This window comes from Xenopus tropicalis, chromosome 6 (assembly GCF_000004195.4).
Source record: "Xenopus tropicalis strain Nigerian chromosome 6, UCB_Xtro_10.0, whole genome shotgun sequence".
Taxonomy (NCBI): domain Eukaryota; kingdom Metazoa; phylum Chordata; class Amphibia; order Anura; family Pipidae; genus Xenopus; species Xenopus tropicalis.
Window position 1 is genome coordinate 61,517,621 of NC_030682.2, and position 24,846 is coordinate 61,542,466.

The 24,846-nt window shown below is 36.2% G+C and overlaps 1 protein-coding gene across 8 annotated transcripts in view; it reads right to left on the bottom strand.

Annotated features, from left to right (window-relative positions):
• pde1c (phosphodiesterase 1C) overlaps positions 1-24,846 on the bottom strand; it is a 369,089-nt gene that overhangs the window by 31,570 nt on the left and 312,673 nt on the right. For all 8 annotated transcript variants that reach the window (XM_018094811.2, XM_031903900.1, XM_031903903.1 and 5 more), the window contains 4 exons: positions 18,062-18,202; positions 15,791-15,891; positions 5,440-5,568; positions 330-431 (listed from right to left, as the gene is read on the bottom strand). In XM_018094811.2, coding sequence (XP_017950300.1) covers positions 330-431; positions 5,440-5,568; positions 15,791-15,891; positions 18,062-18,202 — 473 coding nt within the window. The remainder of the gene's footprint in view (positions 1-329; positions 432-5,439; positions 5,569-15,790; positions 15,892-18,061; positions 18,203-24,846) is intronic.

The window sequence follows — 24,846 nt, forward strand, 5'->3', positions numbered from 1 at the left end:
TAAAGGTATCACCTTTATACCACTTTTGTTATTTTTTATTTCAAAAGGTTTACCCTGTAAACATTTTGATTGGCTAACACGGTACATCACCTTTTCCAGTTCTACACACTAATTTGTAGTACTCTAAATAGTTAAACATGAAAAAGCTAAAATTGTATGTAATATTTACTGGTTCTATTTTTTATAAAAAGCTATTCAGAGGAGGAAGAGGAATTATAAGATTTCAGAGATGGCTGACTGCTTAACAAGACATTTTTGAAGTACAAAACAATGACAAGTACCAGCATTTGCTATAACATTTTACCATGAGACATCACAAGGTCACTTACCCTTCTGGCTGCTGCAGAGCATTCTTCATTTGTTTGATTTGGTGGAAGTGACAAGACATATCAGTGGCCAACACCATCTCAATCACTAAAGCCCGGAATTCCCTTTAGGGCAATCATAATGCAGAAAGTAAAAGAAAGCATAAGAGATTATTTTCCTTCTGCATTTACTAATTATATGTGACATTTTATTTTGCCAGCCATATGTGTCACAAATCCCTTTAAGACATCTATGTTCAGAAAAAGAGGTAAGCTTCAGCCTTTCAAATATCAAACCTGGTGTAAGCAAGTTAGCCAAAAGATTAACTCGGGCTAAAGATTCCAGTGGGGATCAAAGAATCTTTGAGGATATTTTTTCTTTCACAAAAGAAGGGCAATATCACATTAGGAATAAGCATATGCATGTAAGTAATGTATGTATGCATGTACGTTTAAGAATTTAAAACCTATGTAGACATAACTGCTACATGCTATATACAGGTATTGGACCCCTTATCCGGAAACCCGTTATCCAGAAAGCTCCGAATTACGGAAAGGCTGTCTCCCATAGACTCCATTTTAATCAAATAATTCAGAATTTTAAAACTGATTTCCTTTTTCTATGTAGAAATAAAACAGTACCTTGTAATTGATCCCAACTAAGATATAAATAATCCTTATTGGATGCAAAACAATCCTATTAGGTTTAATTAATGTTTTATTGATTTTTTAGTGGACTTAAGGTATTAAGATCCAAATTACGGAAAGACCCCTTATCTGGAATACCCTTGGTCCCGAGCATTCTGGATAATGGGTCCTATACCTGTATTTGGGTAATAATAATAATACTATTTTTTTAACCTAGCATGCACTTTTAAGCTGAGTCTAAAGTCTTGTCTTTTTTGATTATCGCTACTTAAGGTTTATTTTGCTCAGTCCTGCTCAAGCCCATGATATTCCTGCTTTTGTGAACTACTACTTACTATATTATCAGACAGATGTTAGTTGGCTGAGAATGCTGATGGTTGCAGATTATAACAGCTGAAAGACTTTAAGCTTGACATCTGTGTTCTACTCAAGACAACAAGAACAGCATGCAAAAATTAGTCAGACTTGATTAACTCTTTGCAGTTAACATAGGTTCTGACTTTTGTTTTTTTTCTTTTTTTTTTACTTTTTTTCCACACTTTTATTTTCATCTTATTCCTTGTCCAGTTTTATGAATTTATATATTTTGTCCCTTATAATGATATATTTGACCAGTCAACCTCTTGTGGGATGTAAAAAATACTAGATGGATTGATAACATGTTTTGGAGATTATATTGGTTGTATGGACTGTACTTCCACAAAGTGATTGACCAACACAAACATGGGCCAGTCATATGTTGTGAGTTTGGGGGGCTGTAACTTAGACATTCCTTTTCCTCTAGGCCCATGTGTGACCAGCTTTTATATAACTAATTTGCAGCAGTCAGTGGCTAGCAATCCATAAAGGAAACAGGGATATCTGTTCTGCCTATATCACATTTACTGCATTAGTTCTTTAGATGTATAAGGGTGCAGTTCCTTTCTTTTGTTTGACATTTGTTAGACAAAGATGTACATTTTCATTTTACACTGGGACGAACTAACTAAAAATAGATGGGTCTTCACTTGTTTTAGTGCAGCAATTGCTTTGTCATTCTCTATATACGACTGGATCATATGCACTGCAGCTTACATACACAAGTCTGTTGTACAGATAGTAGATTTGCATTTTCTGAAAATTATACATCAATTACAGGATAGAATTATACAAACATTACAGCATAAAATCATGATGAAATAATATGGATGCACTGGTTACAAATTATTTGCCTGCAGCTTTAGATATTTCACAGTTGCTCAGTATTCATTTTTGTTTCCTGTGTTATAAGGTTCAGATGAATGAAATGTATAATAAACACATTTTTGTAATAAGATATCAGACTATAAATATGGAGGTGCCATTAAACTAAGTCTTGGAATGTTTGTCATGGTGATCTTTCTTTTTTATATTATTCATATCTTATGAAATATTGAAGACTTCCTTGCAATGCAGAGATTTTTTTCCAGATAATTGCATTTACTTTACTTCTTTTTTCGCTTGGATGCCCCTGACTGAGCCTTGGCTTCTTTATTAGTTTATGACTGTATCGTTTCTCCAGTCAAGAGAGAATGCCTTAAGATGGCCCTCTGTAGATAAGCTTCTTTACTACCCCATGATGCACTCAACCTGCATTTCAATTACTCCAAGTTTTCGAAAACGTGGGATTAAATTTAGCACATAAATAGCAGAAATCAATGGGATTTTATAGACAGATTGCAAAAAAAAAAAAAAAAAAACATACAGGAATGTGTTTTTATCCAGACTTTACACAAACACACCAAATTATTTCAGACTTGAATACAAATTTCTCTTTCTGTTGATTATTATTATTATTATTATTATTAATACTACAACAAGAATATACAGTCAGGACATATGGCTGGATCAGCAAAGGTATGTGATCATATAAACTGACATTGCATGACACATATCAACAAAACAAGCAATATCCAATTAAACACCTGTAAAATTATTTAAATATCATACACAATACCCTATTATTTATTTATATAGTTACATAGTTACATAGGGTTAAAAAAAGACCAGAGTTCATCAAGTTCAACCCTTCCAAGTAAACCCAGCATACACAACCTATACTTACCAATTTATACCAACACATACATAAACTATATATACAAACATTAATACTAACTGTAGATATTAGTAACACAATAGCCTTGGATATTATGGTTGTTCAAAAACTCATCCAGGCTCCTCTTAAAGGCATTAACAGAATTTGCATGAATTTATGCATTTGACATAGAGCTTAGAGTGCATGTAAGTGCATCAGTTAATGAATCTATTTTATTCTATCCAGTTGTTTTCAAATCTGTGCTTAGTGTTATTGCATTTTTTATCTACATGCTCCTGTTTGTGAATGTGTTTGTGAATGTCATCATTGTGCAGTTGTGTCATACCACCTCCAGTACAAAATTTGTGCCAAAACAAATTTAAATGGCTGCAGTCTAAACCAAATGTGGCAATGATTCTGCTTTATACTTTTGCTCTTGACATTTTTGATCTTGTTCCTAACATACTCTATATATCCTACAGAGCACGCAGACCCTGCGGAGGAGTAGGGGACCTGCAGGAGAAGACAAGGGAGCTTGTGGGTGACCCGTGCTGAACCATTAATTGTAGATGAACTACGATTCTGCAAGCCCATGATTCTGCTGGGGGGGGGGGGCTGAATTTTTTTTTTGCAGGGGGGGCCCAGGTCCCCTTTGTCACCCAGTGCTGCCTCCGTTTGTCAGTTTTGGTATTTAAGAGGTACGGGAAGGGGTGTAGCCCATAAGTAGCCCCACCCTGTTCTCTAATATGCACGTAATGGAGATAGAACAAGGTGAAGAACACAGGCGGCTTTAAAAGCCCTTGCTGCTCTTGTACCTCTGCCTGCAGTCTTTGTATACTGTGTAACCTCTTATATATTTTAAAGCTGTCAGCCAACTACATATCATGAGGGAGATAATAATCCACTCCAGGCCTTTTTGAGACCTTATTTCATGTTATCATGTAGTGTGAAGCAGAACTCAGGTCTAAAAAAAACAGGACTGGATCATTATCTACCTCATGAAATGTGGTTGATTGAAAGGTCTGTGTTTAGGGGTTTACAAGGAAGCTATTTGCCTGTAAACCTGATTGGTTTACAAAGAGTTCTATGTACAAGCCAGCATGCCATAGAACAAATGTTGAGAGATTTAAACCACATACTAAAGAGACTTAAAGGGGACCTGTCACCCAAAGAAATAATTCCAATTTCTTTTCTATTGTGTTTGTTAAGCAAAATTAACTTCACATACTATATAAATGATATAAATTTTGTTTCCTTCAGCTTTGGGAATATACAATCACAGCCAGCAGGCAGCTGCCATTTTGTGGGCACTGTTATTAAGGCAAGCTTTGTATCACCCCAAAATCTTGTGTATGTGCCAGAATGGGGGACCTGATACCCTTGCCCATGCACAGGATACACAATTAGATGGTGAGAAGGTAGGGGGAATGTGAGTGCTAAATGGAAAGTTTAAGTAATTGTCTTCCCGCCTCTATGCCTAGGCATAGAGGCGGGACAAGCAGAATATGATTGACAGCTGGGATTTTTACATGCATTTATAATGGGTTTGAATGTGTTAATATAAAAATGAATTTTGGTTTCATGTTTAATTTGAAAAGGAATTTTACGATACAGCTTTTCATAAGAGATTTACTCTAAAGACCAGGCAACCTATCAGGTTTTGTTTGTGCCTTTAGAACAGGGATCCCCAACCTTTTTTATCTGCAAGCTGCATTCAAATGTAAAAAGAGTTGGGGAGCAACACAAGCATGAAAAATGTTTTTGCGTTGCCAAATAAGGGCTGTGATTGGCTATTTGGTAACCCCTGTGTGGACTGGCAGCCTACATGAGGCCCTGTTTGGCAATACACCCTGTTTTTATGCAACCAAAACGTGCCTCCAGGTGAGGAACTTAAAAATAAGCACCTCCTTTAAGTCCTCTGGGAGCAACATCCAAGGGGTTGGTGAGCAACATGTTGCTCACGAGCCACTGGTTGGGGATCACTGCTTTAGAAGGTGTACATAAAAAGTTCTGTACTTCTGTATTACTTTATGTAGAAACAATGTAGTGATTGGATTTACTCGAGTCAAACTTTTTAATACAGCTCTCCCTCTTTGGCATTTGTTTCAAGAAAATGGTAAATAATAGAAACACTGTAATTCACAAAAAATGCAACATGCAATATCAAGTTCTGTATATTAAAGCAAATGTGCATATATTGATCTCAGTTTTGGTAGGAAAATGGTAGATTTTATTAACTTTCTCCAGGGCTGATATGTGAAGGCCATATAGATAAAGGCCATATAGATAAAGGGCATATAGATAAAGGGCATACAGATAAAATAAGTTGTAGAAGACTGAACTGTATACTGTAAGTATGGTAAAAAGTACCTACAAGAACATTTTCCAGAGTGTTCAAAAACAGCAACATGCTTTGTTGATAACTGCTCTTACCTCCAGTCATCTTTGGAGAGGTTATAAAGTATATTCATTTCCTCATCATCCTGGAGGAGGCGATATGCTGCGCTCACATGGTGATTTTCAAGTACAGATCTATCATTATAAAGAATGGCTGAATCTGACCTGTCATAAGAAATAAAAATGAAGTAGTCAAGGGCTGCCAATGTCAAGAAAATGTGTGCTTGCTTGTATATACTTTCTTAACAAAACTATGCAATAACTGATATAACAATCTTTCATAATAATGATTTTATTAGGAGTACTACTGCCACTATTACATGTACCTATAATGTGTATTTTAAAGGCATAACAGGCCTAAAAGGAGATGAGAGACACTGCTAGTCCCTAAGTGCAGCTCTCAGAGAGAAAAGTGTTGTGCATACCTAGATCCCACCTGTATGCTCATCAATTCATGAGCAATTTACAGAAAAAATTGCCTTTTTTAATGTTTTTTTTAATATATATTTTGTACCTTTCCCACTCAACTGCCACCTCAACCTTTTTGTGTTGAATGCTAACACTCTTCATGTCTCTTTTTGACCCACCACCCCCAAGTCAAGCATAATGGCAGCAAGCAGAGTAGACACTCTGGGGGGCTGGGGTAGGCAAGAGTTTATAATTTGAGAATGGGAAAGTAGTACTGATATATTGATATGTCAGTATAACTTTAGATATTAGTGTGTACTGATTAATATCTTGGGGGGTTATATAATAAAGGGTGCAAAGTTTGCTACAATATCCTATAAAAACCAATGATCAGGAAGCACAGGCCAGATTAAAAGCATCTTACTAGATGCTATGGATTACTGCACCTGGACAAACCTCTTCTTATGTAGTGTGAATTTATTTTATTACTTTATAACTGTTAACCATAGTATAAACAATATTTAGTAGCATCTGGTGCTTATTTTGTAAATATATAATTATACACCATACATTCATTATGCAATACTGTGACTTATCAGCATCATAGGAAAATAAGTACTTAAATATCTGTATCATCTTTCATTAATTTATAGGCATTCCCAATTCATCATCACATTAGCAGAGTAACTGTGAAGAGTCTATCTGAAATTTATTTTTAGTACTGTTGAAATGTGTTGACAATAGGCATCTCTACACAGAGTGGTTGCTTTAATCCCAGACTGGAAATTGCTCAGTGACATTTAAATCATGCATACAACTCAATATTTTAGGAGACCATCTGCAAACCAACTTTGTCAAACAGACATCCAGAACTTTATAATTTTTCAGTCAAATAAACAACATTTTTTTGTTAGTATAGCAATATTTTAATTTAAAAGTGGTGGTGAATGATTGATATATAATTAAAAATAAGTGTAACACTGAGTTTTAAACTTGTTTTCTAATTGTTGACCCTGTCATTAAAAAATAATATTTGGGGTTGATTGAAGTAGTTCCTTCTTCTACTTTCATTTGCTATATTTGGTGTGGGTGTTTGTATTCCTGTGGAGAGGTTATTTCAAACAGCTTAGAGACTCTGTAGGCAGAATTGATTTTCCAGTTCTACAACAGTTCTTTTAGTTGTTGTTTTCCAGTACTGCACAGACAGTAAAGCAACCTTTGCACAGTAATTAAGGAAATCTGTATATGTATATAGTCATATCTACCCATTGTGGACCACAAGGCATGCCAATAGGAAGGATATGGTTGTCATTGGTCCTTAAGGACCAGATCTTCAGTGATGAACAATCCTATCCATCAGTGCAGTGCAAATTTATCATAATCATATGTTGTTCATAGTGTTCAGTTGTCCCACTTCTATTCCTTTGACTTTTTTTTCACACAAAATAAGACTGCATGTTTTATTTCCTTCGCCTGTTTTCATGCTAATGCTGTTAAAGTAAGGGAGCATTTATAAGAATCCAGTGAGGCTAAATTGAGCTTTTCCTCCACATATATGGCAGTAGCTGCTGCAATAACTGGCAAGCACTGGTGCATTAACTGCACACTGTCATGCTTTCAATTAACACTCACTTGTGAAACCTTGCACCAATGTTTATAAAAGATTTCCATGTAAGTGAATTTGGGGGGGGGGGGTGTTCTGAATTAAGTATCTGAATTATGAGAAGGCCATCACCTATAGGGGCCGATTCACTAAAGGTCGATAACGCTTATTGCATGCTTTTTTGCGTTAAAAAGCACGTGATAATTAAGTCCCGATTCATCAAAGTCATTTCGCATGCATGAAGACACATATCGCATGTGCAAAAAGACGCACTGCAATGCGTTATTTACCTCGCATTGTGTTAATTCTCGCATAGAAATAACACTAACACATGATTCACAAGCACAAATGTAGTGTTAAACGTGCTAAATATCACATTAGTCTGTGCGAATATTAACACCTACTTGGGGCAGGCGGTACTTGCGGTTCTTGGGCTTTTGGCAACACAATATGGACTTTGCAGTGGGATTTTTTCAAGTCTGTGTTGGCCCTAGAGTGATGCAGCCTCCAGTTTGCAGGTAAATGGTCATTTTCAGAACAGTAGTTTTCCGAAAGTAATGGTTACGTGCATAAAATAATATAACAAGCGGCGAAATATATTGCGCAGCGGGAAATAACGCATGTGGTGGGAATTAACGCAAGAAAACGCTCATCGCAAGTTAAATAACGCAAAGAACATCGTGTCTTAATTATGACGCCTGTCCTTTTGGTGAATCGAGCGCTAAGTCGCAAAAAATAAGAAGTGATAACATTTTTAACGCATGCTATAAATAATGCTCACTTTATTGCCCTAGTGAATCAACCCCATAGAGTCAATTTTTAGCAAAAAAAGTACCTTGTACTTGATGGTAACTAAGCTTCATGAATCAATATTTGTGCCAAAACAATCCTACTGGGTTTATTTCACCTTTAAATCATTTTAACAAATTCAAGGTACTGTTATCAATAAACCCTTATTTAGAATATGTTCCATGCATCATGGATATTAGATCCCATACCTGTATCTGTTATACCTCTATCTTTGTTAAAAGCTGAGGGGGTCCTTAAAGGAACAGTAACCTAATTAATTTTTGTAAAGTAATTTAAATATAATGTACTGTTGCCCTGCACTGGTAAAGGTTGTGTAGAATACAATACTGTTTTATCTGTTATCTGCTATGTACCTGTGCCTATTCTTTTTAATGGCTGCCCACGTGGCTACACAGCAGCTTCACAGCTGCTTGAGGCAAACACTAAGCTAATTCAGATGGGCTTACTGTATGTAGAAAAGGCACATAAACAATATCCGAACTGCCAGATATAAATTTAAAATCATTTTCTTCCTACACAGACATACCTGATTCCACAGATTGACTTCAAGTTCCAGAATCCATCACTTCACAAAGACATGAATGGGGATGTATTACACAGTGTCTAAGGGATCTTGAATATGAATGTGAATTACTCATACAAGTATAATTTTCTGTGGTTCTGATTTTTGTTTTTGTGAAATCTGACATGTTTGTGAAAAAAATACATTTATATTTATATCTGGAAGTTCAGACAGTGTTAATGAACCTTTTCTTCATAATCCCAGCTAAACAAATATTAAACATTTGAGTTTCAAATTTGTCAGTTTTAGTGAAAAAATTGAATTGTTGTAAAAATGTTTATTCAAACAGTGATAAATCAGCCCACTGATGACAAATTACAGTGTATAAGTGTCCCTCGTCTGATCCTGGGTAGATCAGTTATCAGTTTTTTCCTGCTCTAGATATTCGATACCAAGGAAAGTATAGTAAGGGCTCTGGCACACGGGGAGATTAGTCGCCCGCGACAAATTTCCTGTGTCTCAGGCGACTAATCTCCCCGGATTGCCATCCCACCGGCGAAAATGTAAATCGCCGGTGGGATGGCATACGCTGCGGCGCAATTTCACTGAAATCGCGTAAGTCCACCAGAGATTTACATTTTCGCCGGTGGGATGGCAATCCGGGGAGATTAGTCGCCTGAGACACAGGAAATTTGTCACGGGCGACTAATCTCCCCGTGTGCCAGAGCCCTAAAGCATCTGGCACAATAAAAAAAACAATGGTAGTGCTTCAGATAACAACGGTATTTGTTGTGCTAAGTTACATTACTTTATCCCTGTCACTCTTGGTTAATGTTCTTGATATATATTTTGGCTCCTTATTTATCCTTTACAGGCTGTATGTAACTTAGGTTATTGTGTGTTTTAGGAAACTATGCATATATTTAGCTTCAATAATGAACTGATAGAAGTATGGAACCTGTTATCTGGAACGATAACAGGGTTTCCCTGATAAGGAGGGCTTCTGTAATTTGAATCTCCATACCTTCAGTCTACTAAAAACTATTTAAGCATGAATTAAACCCAATAAGATTGTTTTGCCTCCAATAAGGATTAATGATACCTTAGTTGGGATGAAGTACAAGGTACTGTTTTATTATTACAGGGAAAGGGGAAATAATTGATAAAAATTAAAATTATTTGCTTATAATGGAGTTTATGAAAAATGTCCTTCCTGTAATTCGTAACTTTCTGCATAATGGGTTTCCGGTAACTGATCCAAATGAACATGCAATTTCAAAATAAGAAATGAAAAAGACTATGTATTGGTACAATATACACACAAAAGTTACAATGAATACTGAATATATCTACTGTCTCATGTCAGCAGCACAAAGGCAGTGCACATATTATGGTACCAACAGCACAAAAGCTGTACTTAGAAGATAAAGCCCATATCTTAATTTATCAGCAGAACAACGGCAGATGTTACAGCAGAACAAAGGCTTGGGCTAAAATCATGTACAGAACAATGGCTGAACCCATACTCTCTACCAGAAGAACAGGTAAGTTACTTGCAGTGTTAAATGGTGATTCTAAAAGTCAAATGGTACAGGGGCCCATAGCATTATTTGGCACATTGACCAACTGTAATAAAAGGACCAGAGACTTGCACCAACCACAGAATTGCATGTGATTTCCAGGGTTAAACAGAGTGACCCACAGCACATCAAATGCTACAGTGGCCGAGGGTTGGATGATACAATAACTAAAAAAAATAATGGAGTAGGAAAGTTCCAATCACTAGGGAGGTGCCAAATGTTACGTCATGTGCATCTGTGGGTAAAAGGAACAGTTGGAAAAAGATAGACAATAGATCATGCCATTTAAAGCAAAGGAAAGAACTAATCACCGGGGGGTGCCAAAATGTTAGGTACCCCCCCAGTAATTGTAGTCACTTACCTGATACCCAGGGCCAGCAGAAAACCACACTGACTGGGGTTCATGCGACTGAGCAATTCTCTTCCTTACCTCACCATCTTCTGAATCCCAGGGCCGGCGCACACATAGCAGAGTGAAAAAAGCTGGCTTTCTTGTGAAAGTTCGGCTTTTCACTCTAATGTGCATGCGCAGGTGGTGCGAAGGCAAAGGAAGGAATACAATCGCTTGATCGCAGGTACTCAGGTAAGCGATTACAATCACTGGGGGATGCCTAACATTTTGGACACCCCCCAGGGATTAGACTTTTCCTTCTCCTTTAAATAGCATCTAAATAAATGAAATCTACTTTGTCTATTTTTTTTTTTGTCTGGGCCACTTACACACAGATGCACGTGACATCTCTGACTTTTATTTTTCACTTTCTTCATGGCTGCTTCTTTTACAAAAGTGAAGTGACAGACAATGTGCAAAAAGAGCACAACATACTCCTGTAAAAAATCAGAGTACCCTTTGCATAGCAGCAAGAAGGGAAGCTGCAAATGCAGAAAGCAGGCCAGTTGCTATTGCTTTTAGCAGGGACATAGGTTAAAGAATTACAAAAAATCACTCAGGAATTGGAAATGTAACTGTTCTTAAAGGGGTTGAGTCACAATTTTCATAAACATGAATATGCTGTAAATTTCTTCTTACTGTTCAAAACAACTGATTTTGTTTCAGATCAAAATCGTTTATTTACTATTGGTAGGTGCAAGTGCTGCTTTATTTCTTTAAATATTAAAATTTTAAGATATACTGAATATCCATAACATTTACATTTATTTCTAGTTTTTGTACCCAAACCATGTTGGAGAAAAGATGCACTGTTTTTTGGAAAATTGATAAAAATTGTTAACAAACATTTGCAGTTTGGATGCTTGAAGCAAACATAAATTGTCCCATCCCATATCTTCATTGTAAGGTTATCTTGCTGCTAGAGTCTTGCAACACCACTCAAGTTGCGACATTTTTCACAAAGATATATATATATGACATGTATAGGATCTGTTATCAGGAATGATTGGGACTTTTAAGTTTTCCAGATAAAGGAGCTTTCTGGAATTTGAATCGCCATACCTTAAGTCTGCTAGAAACCATTACATAAACATTATATAAACTCAATAGGATTGTTTTGCCTCCAGTAAGGATTAATTATATCTTAGCTGGGATCAAATGCAAGATACTGTTTTATTATTACAGAGAAAATGGAAACTATTTTAAAAATTTTCTTAAGGGGATATATACCATAAATCTTTACAATGCACTAAACCATGTAAAATAATGTAAAATAGAAGGAAGTGCTTTTGTTTAATACCTTTGGGTTCAAATATGTCTATAACTGCTTGAAAACTGTGCTCTTCCCAGACCTTATGCCAGCTTCCGGTTTAGACTCTTCAGTACATGGCTCCAGGCCGCTGGCCCTCATAGACTTCAATGACACAACCTCATCTACTTAAAGTGAATATTCATAGAGTGGGCGGGGCTTAGCGATCTCACAGGCAGTCCATAACTTTATGGGAGATGGCCTTCCAGTAACTCAAAGTTTTCTGCCCAAAATGTTTCCGAATAAGGAATCCCATACCTGTAGCACATTCTTAGTACGTGTATATAGTATAATATCTAAGTATATAGGGATGAGTGAATTTTTCGTCAGGCATGGATTTGCAGCAAAATTCTGCATTTGGCCTTCGGAATTTGTTTTCACAAAACTGCTGTAAAAATTTGTTGCATGTACAAAAAAGTCACCTATTGACTTCAATGCATTTCGGAAATTTTTCAGCAGTTTCACTTATCACTATAAGTAAATTCTTATATGCCATACTTCTCAGTAGCCATGTTAGGTTTGAATGCTATTGTTTAAGAACTCTGGGTACTGCATTTTAATAGAAGCTGACACACTGGGTAGATTGGATTGAATGACTGACATGAACACAAACAGGAGTGTGTAATGCCTTTTTTTAAAACTATAGGCTTCCACAGATAAACCTGAATTTGCTAAAATGAAGCAGATTCAAGGTTAAAGGGGGCAAATTACCTGGTTACCATTGCAATGCTATTGCTGCATTGTCGCTGTTAGGTCTGTATTTTGAGTGAGGTTTAAGTGTTGAACTTTGACAGTGAGATAGACAGTTTCCTCTTAAGTCTGACAGAGGCAATTTATCCTGACATTTACACAACTGCTTGAGATCACAGACTGTTATACAGGCTAAGAAAAGCCATATGAGGGTCGCCTGGGCTCAAAACAAACTAATACAGGTATGGGATCTATTATCTGAAAATCCATTATCCAGAAAGCTCCTAATTATGGAAAGGCCATTACCCATAGAGTCCAATTTAATTATATAATTCACATTTTAAAAATTAATTTTCTCTGTAATAATAAAACAGTGCCTTGTACTTCCCACCTAAGATAGAAGTATTCCTTATCAGAGGTAAAACAAACCTATTAGGTTTATTTAATGCTTAAATACATTTTTGGTAGTCAAAGTATGGTGATTCAAATTACAGAAAGATCTCTTATCCATTCTGGATAATAGGTCCCATATTTGTACACAACTGTTAAAGGATTACTTTGCATTGTTGTTTAAAGTAATGGCCCTCCATTTTCATTTTATATGTGTAAAAAAATTATTCATATTTTTAAATATTGTACAATTTAGGAACATTAAATAATCATTATTGCTCTATTTTTAACCAGGTCAACACATAGTTTTCTTTTTAGTTTTACTTAATTATCTCTTTATCTATATTTTATTTCGCAGGAGAATGATTTGATGAAGTTCTAACTCCTGTTATTGGTATGCAGTTCCCACTTTACCCATGTGCAAATGTTTTTCCTATTAAGTAGTGCACAGTCACACACTGAGGTTGTTTAGCACTTCCAAGATATGCTTCCTTCCCACACATTAGAGAGCAAATTATATTGCAGTAAGTGTACAGAGAAAAACAATTATGTTAAGATGTGGCTTCAAATGTACCTTAAAGCTGTAATCACTTGTTTCAGCATATAAATTGGTTTTAAAGGCAGTGGCTGAAAGCAAACATCTGTTGCTATGAGTTACTAGATATATTACCAATTTTGCATCTGTTACTGTATTACCCTTACAATGCTATAAGGCATGCACTGAGCATATATGCTCCTGTACACATTAACTAAAATCATAGCTGATTTTCTGCCTGTGTAGCTCTTTCATTGCATTGTACTTGTGTTTGCTTCTGCTTTCTGCTAGTGCAGGGGCAATTCTGGCCCTTGAGATGGCTCCTCCAATGCCGCCCCCCCTCACTTACCTTTACAGTGCCAGAGGGGGTCCAGGGGTGTGTGTGAATCGCTAGTGTAAAGAGTGCTATTGCGCTCTCTGCACTAGCAAAAATTTGGCTCTTAAAGTTAACTTCTGGGGTGTTTCTCGACTTGGGAGGTTAGTACCTGGGGTGGCGAGTGATAGGAGTGGCAAGTGAGTTCACTGTCCCAGCAAGGAGTGCTTAGAAGAGGGGTAGAACCCCTGAGGTAAAATGTGCGCGAGGGAGGTAATTGAGCGTTTAGGTGTAGGTCATAGGAGGGCCCACAAGTGAATCTTGGGCTCTGTGCATAAGGTCACCACAGAGAAAGGGTTAAGGTTCCTAGTGAGTAGAAAGCCCCTGGAACAGCTAATGGCACTCTGTTGGTGCATCCAGATGGGACAGGGGTCCTGGAGGCTATGCTGAGAAGTGATGAGCGACTGACAATTTTTTTTATGCAGACAAATTTTTGGCGCGCAGCAAATTTTTTCACCTCTTTCGCAAAAAAATCCGCCAATGGCGAAACGCGGAAATTTACAGTGAATCCATGCCTGGCTAAAAAATTCGCCCATCACTAATGCTGGGTGTGTGTGAGAAGCAGATTGAGAGAAAGAGAATCTGCAGAAGTATAGTGCATAATATTATTGGCACCCTTTGTTGGCAACCAGAGCTCAGTATTAAGTTTGTCTCCCTGTGAGAAGTAGCTGTTGAAAAAGTTTGTTTGGGTTCACTGCAATCGTATAATGAGGCCTCTTTCCTTTAGCAAATGCCCTGCATTTAATTGTGACAGCAAGCGGCTGCCAACTACAGGCAGCAACTTTACATAGTCTCCCATCCGGATATAAAATCTCGTGATGCATTCTCTCTTAAATTACTTCCTGGGGACATCCATTTATTGAGTTCAATGGAAATTGTTTGCTTTTAAAATACGTTTCCACTTACTTGCCATTTGTTTCAATAGTGTTTTCTTATATGCTTTAAAATCATGTTTTAGACCTTCTGACCTTCTGTATCAGAAGGACATCTGAATCCCAGCATGAATCATTCAACCTGAAAAGCATCTATCTTACTTAAAGGTTCTCCCCAATAAGATGTAGTGGAAACAGTCCAATACCAATAAAAATAAATCTGAAAACTATACAACATACAATAAATGACCTAAGCTTATCCACCATTAAAAGGTATAACAACATATGCAAAACTGATGGTTGTATATTCTGAAATGTATTAAGAACCTGATATCTCATATATTTGAAATGTTGTACAGGATTTTAAAAGAGCTACAGTTTATTTGCATAGTATGCTCCTTTTATTTGAAGTAGTACTTTGTATGAGGGGTGTTTACATTTTATATACAAAGTAGAAGTATAGTGTCTCTTTTTGATGGTAAGATACAGTCAAAGTTACATCATTAACTGACAGTGTTTTATGCAGTAGCTTAAAAAAGCGATAAGGAGGGAGAGTGCAGCAGCATAGCTATCTTGAATGCAGGGAGGCAACTGCAAGGGGAGTCACATTATTCAGTTTTCATAAAGTTATGTCTTTTAGTTGAAAGAGAAAGCGTGCTTAGAAGTAGGATAATGTGAACTACAAACTGATGTATGTATACTGATATACAGTATGTGCGGATAAAGCTTTGTCATCTGACACGAAGCTGAAGGATAAACAATACAATATGAATGATCAAGGAATGATGACTGATTTGGCATTAAACCCTTATTATAATAAAAGAATTAATATCTGTTCACTATCTGGGGCAATCAATTTGATAATAGAAAATAAATGAAAAGAATATGCAATGGAATCAGCAAAGCATACTAGGTATACTGTACCTTGTTTGGATGTGAAAGTTGTTTGTAGTGCCAGTATGTTCATAGTCATGAACGGCTGCTGCAAAAATCATTGCAAATATCTCCAGTTCTGTCAGCCAATGCTTTAAAAGTAAATGGGGAATAACATGTAATAGATATGCTGAAAACTAACATCTACACAGACTGTAAAGCATAAAACTGCCCTGTATATAACCCCCCAAGTACAGAAATGGGACCTGTTATCCAGAATGCTTGAGACCTTGTTTTTTTTTTTCGAAGGATCTTTCTGTAATTTGGATCTCCATACATTAAGGGGCCCATTTATCAATGTACTATTGAGTCTGAATACAAAATATTTGTATTTTTTCTAAGTTTTAGAACTATGCGTAATTTCTATGATATTTTCGTTAATTTGTGTGACTTTTCCGTACTTTGTGCGACAAAATCGTATTTGTCACAACTTGTACGAAAGTTTCGAAATTCATTCAAGCTTCAGTATTGTGACTTTCTTTGACCCTGGTTGGAGCTGCAGAGTGCCATTGAGTTCTTTGGAAAGCTTCCCACATCATGCATTGAAGTGTCAAAGTCAGAAAGGGTTTCGTGCCGTTTACAATCATTGGGATACGGAAATTTCATAACTATCGGATTGCCATATGCAAAGAATTGTTTCAATATGAAAATTTCGGAACTTTCAGACCGTAAGTACGAAATCTTCGTATTTAAACGAAAAGAATTTTCGTGACATTTGCGATTATCAGAAATGATTGGATGTCGTGATTTGGATTCGTACATTAGTGAATCGCCCCCTAAGTCTGCTAAAAATTATTTAAACATTAAACGCAATTGCGTTGCCTCTAATAATGATTAATTATATCGAAGAACAAATGTACTATGAATGCTGTTACTATACCTCTAATAATCTGTGTATTTAAAATATATTTTATAAATGGTATCATAAGTACAATTGTAGCAAAATAGACTATAAAAGTGTGATTAAGAATTTATGTCCAAATAAATCATTGCTAAAGGCAGAAAACAACATTAATCTTCTTTTTGGCATAATTTCATGTTTGTAATCAACCATAAAGCCCTGTAAAATTGTGTATGTCAAAATAACTTGAACATTAATGCCAATAATTTGCACTATTGTACTGCACATAAAAGGAGAAAAAGTAGCAGTGCTCGTGCCATCTGATTCAAGTGGAAAATGTGGAAAAAAATAACAGAGTTTAATTTACATAATTTTACACCACTAATGGAAATTTATTTTGTAAGACTGATTATGCTACGCTAAACAAACACAACATATTCATGGATCTGTTTAAATATATGATTTTAATACAGGCAAACCATATTTACTTTAAATATGTCCCACAGTATTTTATATGAGGTGTTTGTTACTTGTTTTGAGAATAATTAAAGGCGCAGTATACCCCCTTGTTTATCATAAGTTCAATGAATAGGGCTTGTGCTGAACATACTTGTTTCCTATTATTTTAATCAGGAAAAATCTATGTTCTTAGTTTTTTCTTGAGCCAAACAGGGCAAACAGGAAAACAAAGATACTCCATGTTGGTCCTTGTGAGGTAGATAATTACATTACCAGTGCACAGATAACCCCCCTGAACTATGAACTCATGCTAACAAAACAGTCACAACAAAAGGGGAAGAAAGGGTACGTTGTATAATAGTAATATAATTACCTATTTTTACCGTTTCGTTTAAAGGAACAGTAACATCAAAAAAGTGTTTTAAAGTAATTAAAATATAATGTGCTGGTGTTTTTGCTTCAGAAAAGCTACTATATAAATAGGCTGCTGTGTAGCCATGGGGGCAGCCATTCAAAGGAGAAAAGGCACTGGTTACATAGCAGATAACTAGTAGATAAGCCCCATATAATGGGGGTTTGTCTGTTATCTGCTAAGTAACCTGTGCCTTTTCTCCTTTGAATGGCTGCCCCCATGGCTACACAGCAGCTAACTTATATAAACTATAGTAGCCTTTCTGAGGCAAACACACCAGTTGTAGCAATGCAGGGCACCGGTACATTATATTGTTATTACTTTTATACACTTTCATTTTTTGGTGTTACTGTTCCTTTAAGGAAGAGCATCGGGACTTATGTATTTATCTAGAAATCCATTGTACGGGCAAGGTAGCTTATTATCTGCACCCATTACTTTATGATTCAAACTATTTATTTGCATGGGTTGCTATCATGATTCATTTTTTTATTAACTTCATTTAAAACTTGACATGTAATTGAAAGCTTTCTATAACAAATATACTTACCACTAGCCCTGACTTGAAGAGAAAGTAATGAACAGTCTGGGTAACATCTGCTGCATGAATAAGGTTGTGATATGGATTTTTATGTTTTGTATATCCAACTTCTAGAGCCTCCACGAATGATACCAGTGCAGAGATAGGGATCTAAAACAGAGAGCAGTGTTATTACAATGTTCAAAGTCTGTTCAAGAGAAAAGATCCCAAACATAATGAACAGGGAAGGCTAGTCTGTAGCTCTCACTCTGCTTTTGCATTGCAGATTCAATGCTCTTTGACCTTGGCTGCAGAAAAGAAGAAGATTTTAACAGTGGGAGTGCCACAGTTTGTCCCTTGAAAATGACAAACACCATTTTAATGGAAACACTCATCTTGGGACAAAAATAAAATATAAATAACAGACAATGAATCCAATAATAACAAATGCCACATATAAGAAAGGATAGAACATTACCATATCTTGTTGAAAATTACATTCCTTTTCTTTCAATATCACACCCCTTTCAGTGTTTGAAGTACCCACAAGTAACCAATCAGGAGCTGGCACAAAATAGTAAATCTAGGCTTTAAATAGCAACATTAAACACTACTTAAACGGATTTTAGGTCCACTTAGAATAAAAGATATGTGTGCAAAGCAAAGAATTCTCCCCCCAAGGTTAAAGTGTTTGCTGTGAGTCCTGGTAACCTCTTGCAATGCCACTGGGAAGCACCTTCCCCATGTGCCACCCCTAGAGCATTCATACCTTTTTGCTTTTTGTTAGTTGCTAGTAGAATTTACAAACACAAATTATTAGTAGGTAAGAGAAATATTTACAATATATATCATAACATACTTTCAATAAAAATCTGCCCTTGCCCTCCACCTCAAAACACATTTCACAATTGTGCCCATATATCCCAAGTGAGTTGGGGGAAAGAAATTCACATATATATATATATATATAACAGAGAGAGAGAGAAACAGAGAGAAAACAGCAGGATGGCAAGTACTTGATAATTAGTATGGCAGCTTCCTTAGCCTTCCCAAACTTGCTTTTGTCTGCTGCTGTAGCATTTTTCTTTCTCTAAAGTTATCTATTATTTATTTATCTGTTATTTGATTATTGAAACTTAGCAGTAGCGGTTGCATTTCCCACCCTAGGCTTATACTCGAGTCAATAAGTTTTTCCAGTTTTCTTAGGTAAAATTAGGTACCTCGGCTTATATTCGAGTATATACGTTAAGTTTCAAGTCTTGACATTTATATAGTAACTGAAATATGTAATCTGTTACAAAATATGCAAGTATGTACACTGCAAACATGATATACATTTTGACAAAAGGGACCATTCCTTTAAAACTTGTGTTTTATGGCATTTTATTTTTACTATGAATAAAATACTTTTCTTCAGATCTGTTTTTTAAATGGAGAGTAGACAAGAAAGTCATCAAACTTTTTAGGCGGTCCAGTATTTTTTTTTGGATAGCACTTTTACAATACTGTGCCCATTTATTACCATTTGGATTTTCGCGGTTTTATAGTTCTTTCTTCAACCAAACTCATTTCCACGAATGTCTGCTATTTATCAAAAGATCCAATTTAAAAAAAGACAGAAAAAATGCAAAAACAATGACTTTTCTGTATTATTGCATGAAAATGGCAATTTTTTTGTATTATTATACAAAGCTAGTGTAAAAAAAACCTTCAAAAACCACAAAGGAAAGAAATATCTTCTAATTATAACAGGAACATCTGCCATTGACTTGATCACGGCAGCTTTTAGATGGCTTATTTTTGCTTTCAAAATTGTTGCAGTTTTCTCACATAATAAATTCCCCCCCCCCCCCAAAAATATTTTTTTTTGTGGCAAAATCATATTTTGTAATTGAAAACCGAATAAAATTGAGCATTGGTAAATGCCCCCTCAATAGCATGACCTGCATCCTCTGCTGCTCCCTAACTTGTATGCCTAAATGCTAAAGTTAGGGGAGTAATAAACAGGAGGGGGTGCCTACTTTCCTCCCTTCCCTTATGAATAGTCAGCACTGTATTAATTGGGACCGGTGCAGGTCTCTGTATCCCTGCTGTAATTCCAGACCAGAGGAAGGCATTGCTGCCAAAACATGGCCAGTTGTAGATTTTTTTTGCAGTATGCACGTTTACTACCCTATTTCTGCTTATTCACCCACAAATAACAGCATACTTAATTTTTCAATCGATAGATAGATAGCCTTTAGTATATAATGAATGTGGTTTTATTATTTTTTCTATGTTCATTCTATGTTCATCATTGTTCACCAGTCTCAGACAGTATCATACCATATTTTTTGTTGCACACTTCTATTTACCACAGGAATTAACGTTGATAGATCTATATAGTAAATGATCATGGCTTGTTCTATCTGCTAGTCATGTCAGAGATTATGGCAATTTCTGTGCATTTTACTAGTGTTATTCCTGTACATAGTAGGACTAATCTAGCTTGTTAGAGGTGTTGCCTAAACCAATTGAGCATACAGATCTACCTACTAGTACCCTTTAACTAAATAGGTTTTTCTTAATACTTCTTAATACTCATATCTAAACAAAAGTTATCTTATAAATATATTCAATATTAAATTGCCATTAACTAAATACATTAGTTGGAAGTTCTGTGCAAAGTCATTTTGATCTCTGTTTACTAAAGTCATTGGCAATCAATATCCAATTTATTTTGAGCCACTGGTATGAATACAGTAACTTGTGATCTCAGCAATCCCAATAGTTTCCTAGCTGTGACAAAGAAAAAAAACAGCATCTATTTCAGATTGAGGCATCATGTTTCAGGCAAGTTTCATAATAAAGCGCTTTATGTATTAGGTAGGGGAAAGTCCCGGAAGAAAAGGTTATTTGTAAGATATGGCAACCCTTAACAACATAGAAATGATCACAATTGCTAAACTTATGGCAAAAAATGGAAAATGATAATAATATACTATTATACATGTAGCAAAATAAAGAAAAATAATTGCCAGAACAAAGTTGGGCCTTTCCAACCCCAGTCTTTAGGGGTTTCACCTGGAGGGGGCAAGTGTACCACTTAATGTTACCACCTATGTGCCTCCCCAGCTGCTCCTTTTAAATTTAATACAGCCTACCGCAAACACAGCCTATTAAATTATTCAAAGCACAGTTTACTGGTATCTGTACTCTGAAAAGGTGTGCAGAAGCCTGCAGCTATTTGCAAAATGCCCCACACAGTGGGCAAATTAGTGAATCTGTCCCGTTCTGCTTCGCCATAAAATTCACGAAGCGGCAAGAAAATTAGCAAAACGTCGAAAAATCCACGAAACGCATTTTTTTTTGTCGCCTGGGTGCCTGATGCTGACGCGACCGCGCGAGAGAAAGGCTGGTGCTACAAAATAAAAACCTTTTGTATCTTTTATATATTAAGGACTGCATGTAGTCATATCTACTTGCAAGTGACATGAGTGTCGGAATTTTCGCTACATATATATGTAGAGCGGGTCAGCACTACACAGGGCTTAAGGCAAAAAAATGTGCTTTTGCCTTTAGCCCTGAGTAGTGCGGACCCTCTATACATATACAGGTATGATGTTTTCACTTTTGGTCTGAACCCAGGCCACAGCATTGGACTTTTATCTGAATGCCTGCAATCTGTGACTATTATATATATATTATATACAGGTATATATGTGACTATATTTTTTTAAGAGTTTGGAATTCATTCCCAGAATTCCTTTTGTTTGCTTTTGTCTGTATGAGGCAGTCTCCTCAACCTTATTTATTTGTTTGTAGAACCATATGGTGACTCTACCTAAGCTGATCAGAAAACCCTGCACTACACTGATGAGCCTCAAGAAACGCGAAACTGGTCTGTAGTTGGGAATCTGATCAGCTATTACCCTGGCTTCTGCTTTAAACCCAGTGAGTGAGCTTTAGCCTATAGGATAAACCCATGTAATTGGGATTTTTTTAAGAGTTTGGAATTCATTCCCAGAATTCCTTTTGTTTGCTTTTGTCTGTATGAGGCAGTCTCCTCAACCTTATTTATTTGTTCATTTTGAGAGACAAATTCAGAAAGAAATTTGTAATCACTGTAGTATAAAAAGAGGAATAAGAGTCATTTAGAAACTATAGCCATTTTGGTCATAGTGGAACCTCTACTGCCAGACAGTTTTTGAACATTTTGCACTGTTTCACTTTAGGGGCCTTTCCTCGGAGGGACTTTTAGTTTACCCAGGAAAACAATATATCTGTTTTTTCAGGACAACCTAAGCTTTTAAAATATGGTAGAATTTTTGTGTAATTCCAATTCTGTAACAAGATATAGGCTTCTAAGGGGTTGATTCACTAAAGTGAGATAAAACAAGCGATATTTATAGCATGCGTTAAAAATTTTATTGCTTCTTATTTTAGGACAGGTGTCATAATTAAGACGCGATGTTCTTTGCGTTATTTAACTCGCAATGAGCGTTTTTCTTGCGTTAATTGCCGCCGCGTGCACTATTTCCTACGATTTTATGCACGTAACAATTACTTTCGGAAAACTACTGTTCTGAAAATTACCATTTCCCTGAAAACTGGAGGATGCATCACTCTAGGGCCAACACAGACTTGAAAAAAATCCCACTGCAAAGTCCATGTTGTGTTGCCAAAAGCTCACGAACCACAATTTTCTTTAAGTACCGCCTGCCCCAAGTAGGTGTTAATATTCGTACAGACTAATGCGATATTTAGTGCGTTTAATGCTTCATATGTGTTTGTGAATCATGCGTTAGTATTATTTTTATGAGAGAATTAACGCAATGTGAGGTAAATATCGCATTGCGATAGTGAGCTTTTTTAGCGCATGCAATATGCGTCTTAACGCATGTGAAATTACTTTGATGAATCGGGACTTAATTATCGCATACTTTTTAACGCAAAAAAGCATGCAATAAGCGTTATCGCACTTTAGTGGATCAGCCCCTAAATGTCTAAAAATGAAAAAAAATAACAAATTTCCATAATATAAACACGCATACTAGAAACAAAAATTATTTTATGCACGAATATACAACTGGTTTGGAAAGTCCCATGTCTCCTGAATGTGCCAATACCAAATATATATAGTTTTATGGAGATTTCTCACTTGTATAGGTTAAAAACTCCCAGCAGTACACTACCAAATTTCCAAAGCACTGCTTCAGAAAGCTGCATACTTTAGATTTCAAGGACAAAAATTCCACTAACAGAAGGTTTATCCCAGAAAATTGTACATTTTTGGAAAGAACAGATTCTGGGGAATACAGAATAGGCACAACTATCTGTCTACTCCAAACTATCAAGTCGCAATGCTTTCCTAAAGTTATTGGTTTTTATCAAAATTTGTGAAATTTTTAAAAAATCGCTTCAAAGCTTCCAGTCTATAGTATCTTATCTCCTACAGGTCATAAAGTAACCAAACAAAACACCCTAAATATGAACGCCAGGGGTCCACTGAACAGTTTGATGCCCAATATGTATAGGTTTACCTAAGTATGTGGCATGTAGGGGCCCCAATGTGAACATACCCCCATATGTACTGTCATTTCTGTCATTTCAGCTTCTGCAAAATCAACGCATTTACATCATTATATGTGGGATAAAGCTAGTAAAAAGTACACTTACCACCAGAAAGTCATATATTTTTTGAAAGTACACATTCCCCCAAATTTAAAATGGGTACCCATGTCTTTTTACTCCAAAGTACCAAGCTGTGAAGCTTTCCTAAAGTTGGAAATTTTGATAACATTTCCAAAAATCCCCTCAAAGCTTCCATTTTGCAGCATCTTATCTCCCACATAGCATTAGGTACCAAGATAAAACACCCTAAATTTGAACGCCAGGAGTCCATTGAACAGTTTGATGCCCAATATGTATAGGCTTACCTAAATATGTGGCATGTAGGGGCCCCAATGGGGACATACCCCCATATGATCTATCATTTTAGCTCCTGCAATATCAACACATTTACATCCTTTATGTGGGATAATGCTACAAAAAAGTACACTCACCCCAAAAAGCCATATATTTTTGGAAAGTACACATTCCCCCAAATCTATAATGGGTAAACATTTCTTTTTGCTCCAAAGTACCAAGCCATAAAGCAGTTTGCCGATTTTTATGACATTTCAAAAAATCGCATAAAAATGTTGCAATTTGCCGCATTTATCACTCGCAATTTCTTGATAAAGATCAGATAAAGGCAAATCACCCCCAAATAGGAACACCTAAGGTCTACTGAACAGTTTGATGCCCAATATGCATAGATATACCAAAGTCTGTGGTATGTACTGACCCCAAAATGAAAATAGCGCATATGGATTTCTCGCCTGCCAGCTCAGCTTTTGCATACAGAGCCCCCTGTCAGTGTATTATGTGCCATAACACCCCCTAACTATACAGAGACCCCCTTTAATACTTTTGTATCATATAGCAATCAAACTACATACATTATTCCCAGGCATATCACAAGCCTTTTGGAGGAAATGTGGAGTGAACCAGGGAACCTAATGTGCTGTTCCTCCATACAGCCCTTCTGCAATGAAGTGCACTTGAAGTTACTCACATATACTAATTTCCCAAAGAATATCTGTAGTCTCCTTCTATGCAATTCGGCTAGTTAGCCACCTTAACATATGCAACACATAATTACTTGTGCTAAATGCTGTTAGTAAAGAGCAATAAAGAGTTGTAATATAGAATTGCCCTTCAGAACAAAATTACACAGTTCTTAGAAATCTGGTCAGCCTCTGAATATTTACAATTTAAAGATGGACAGATCT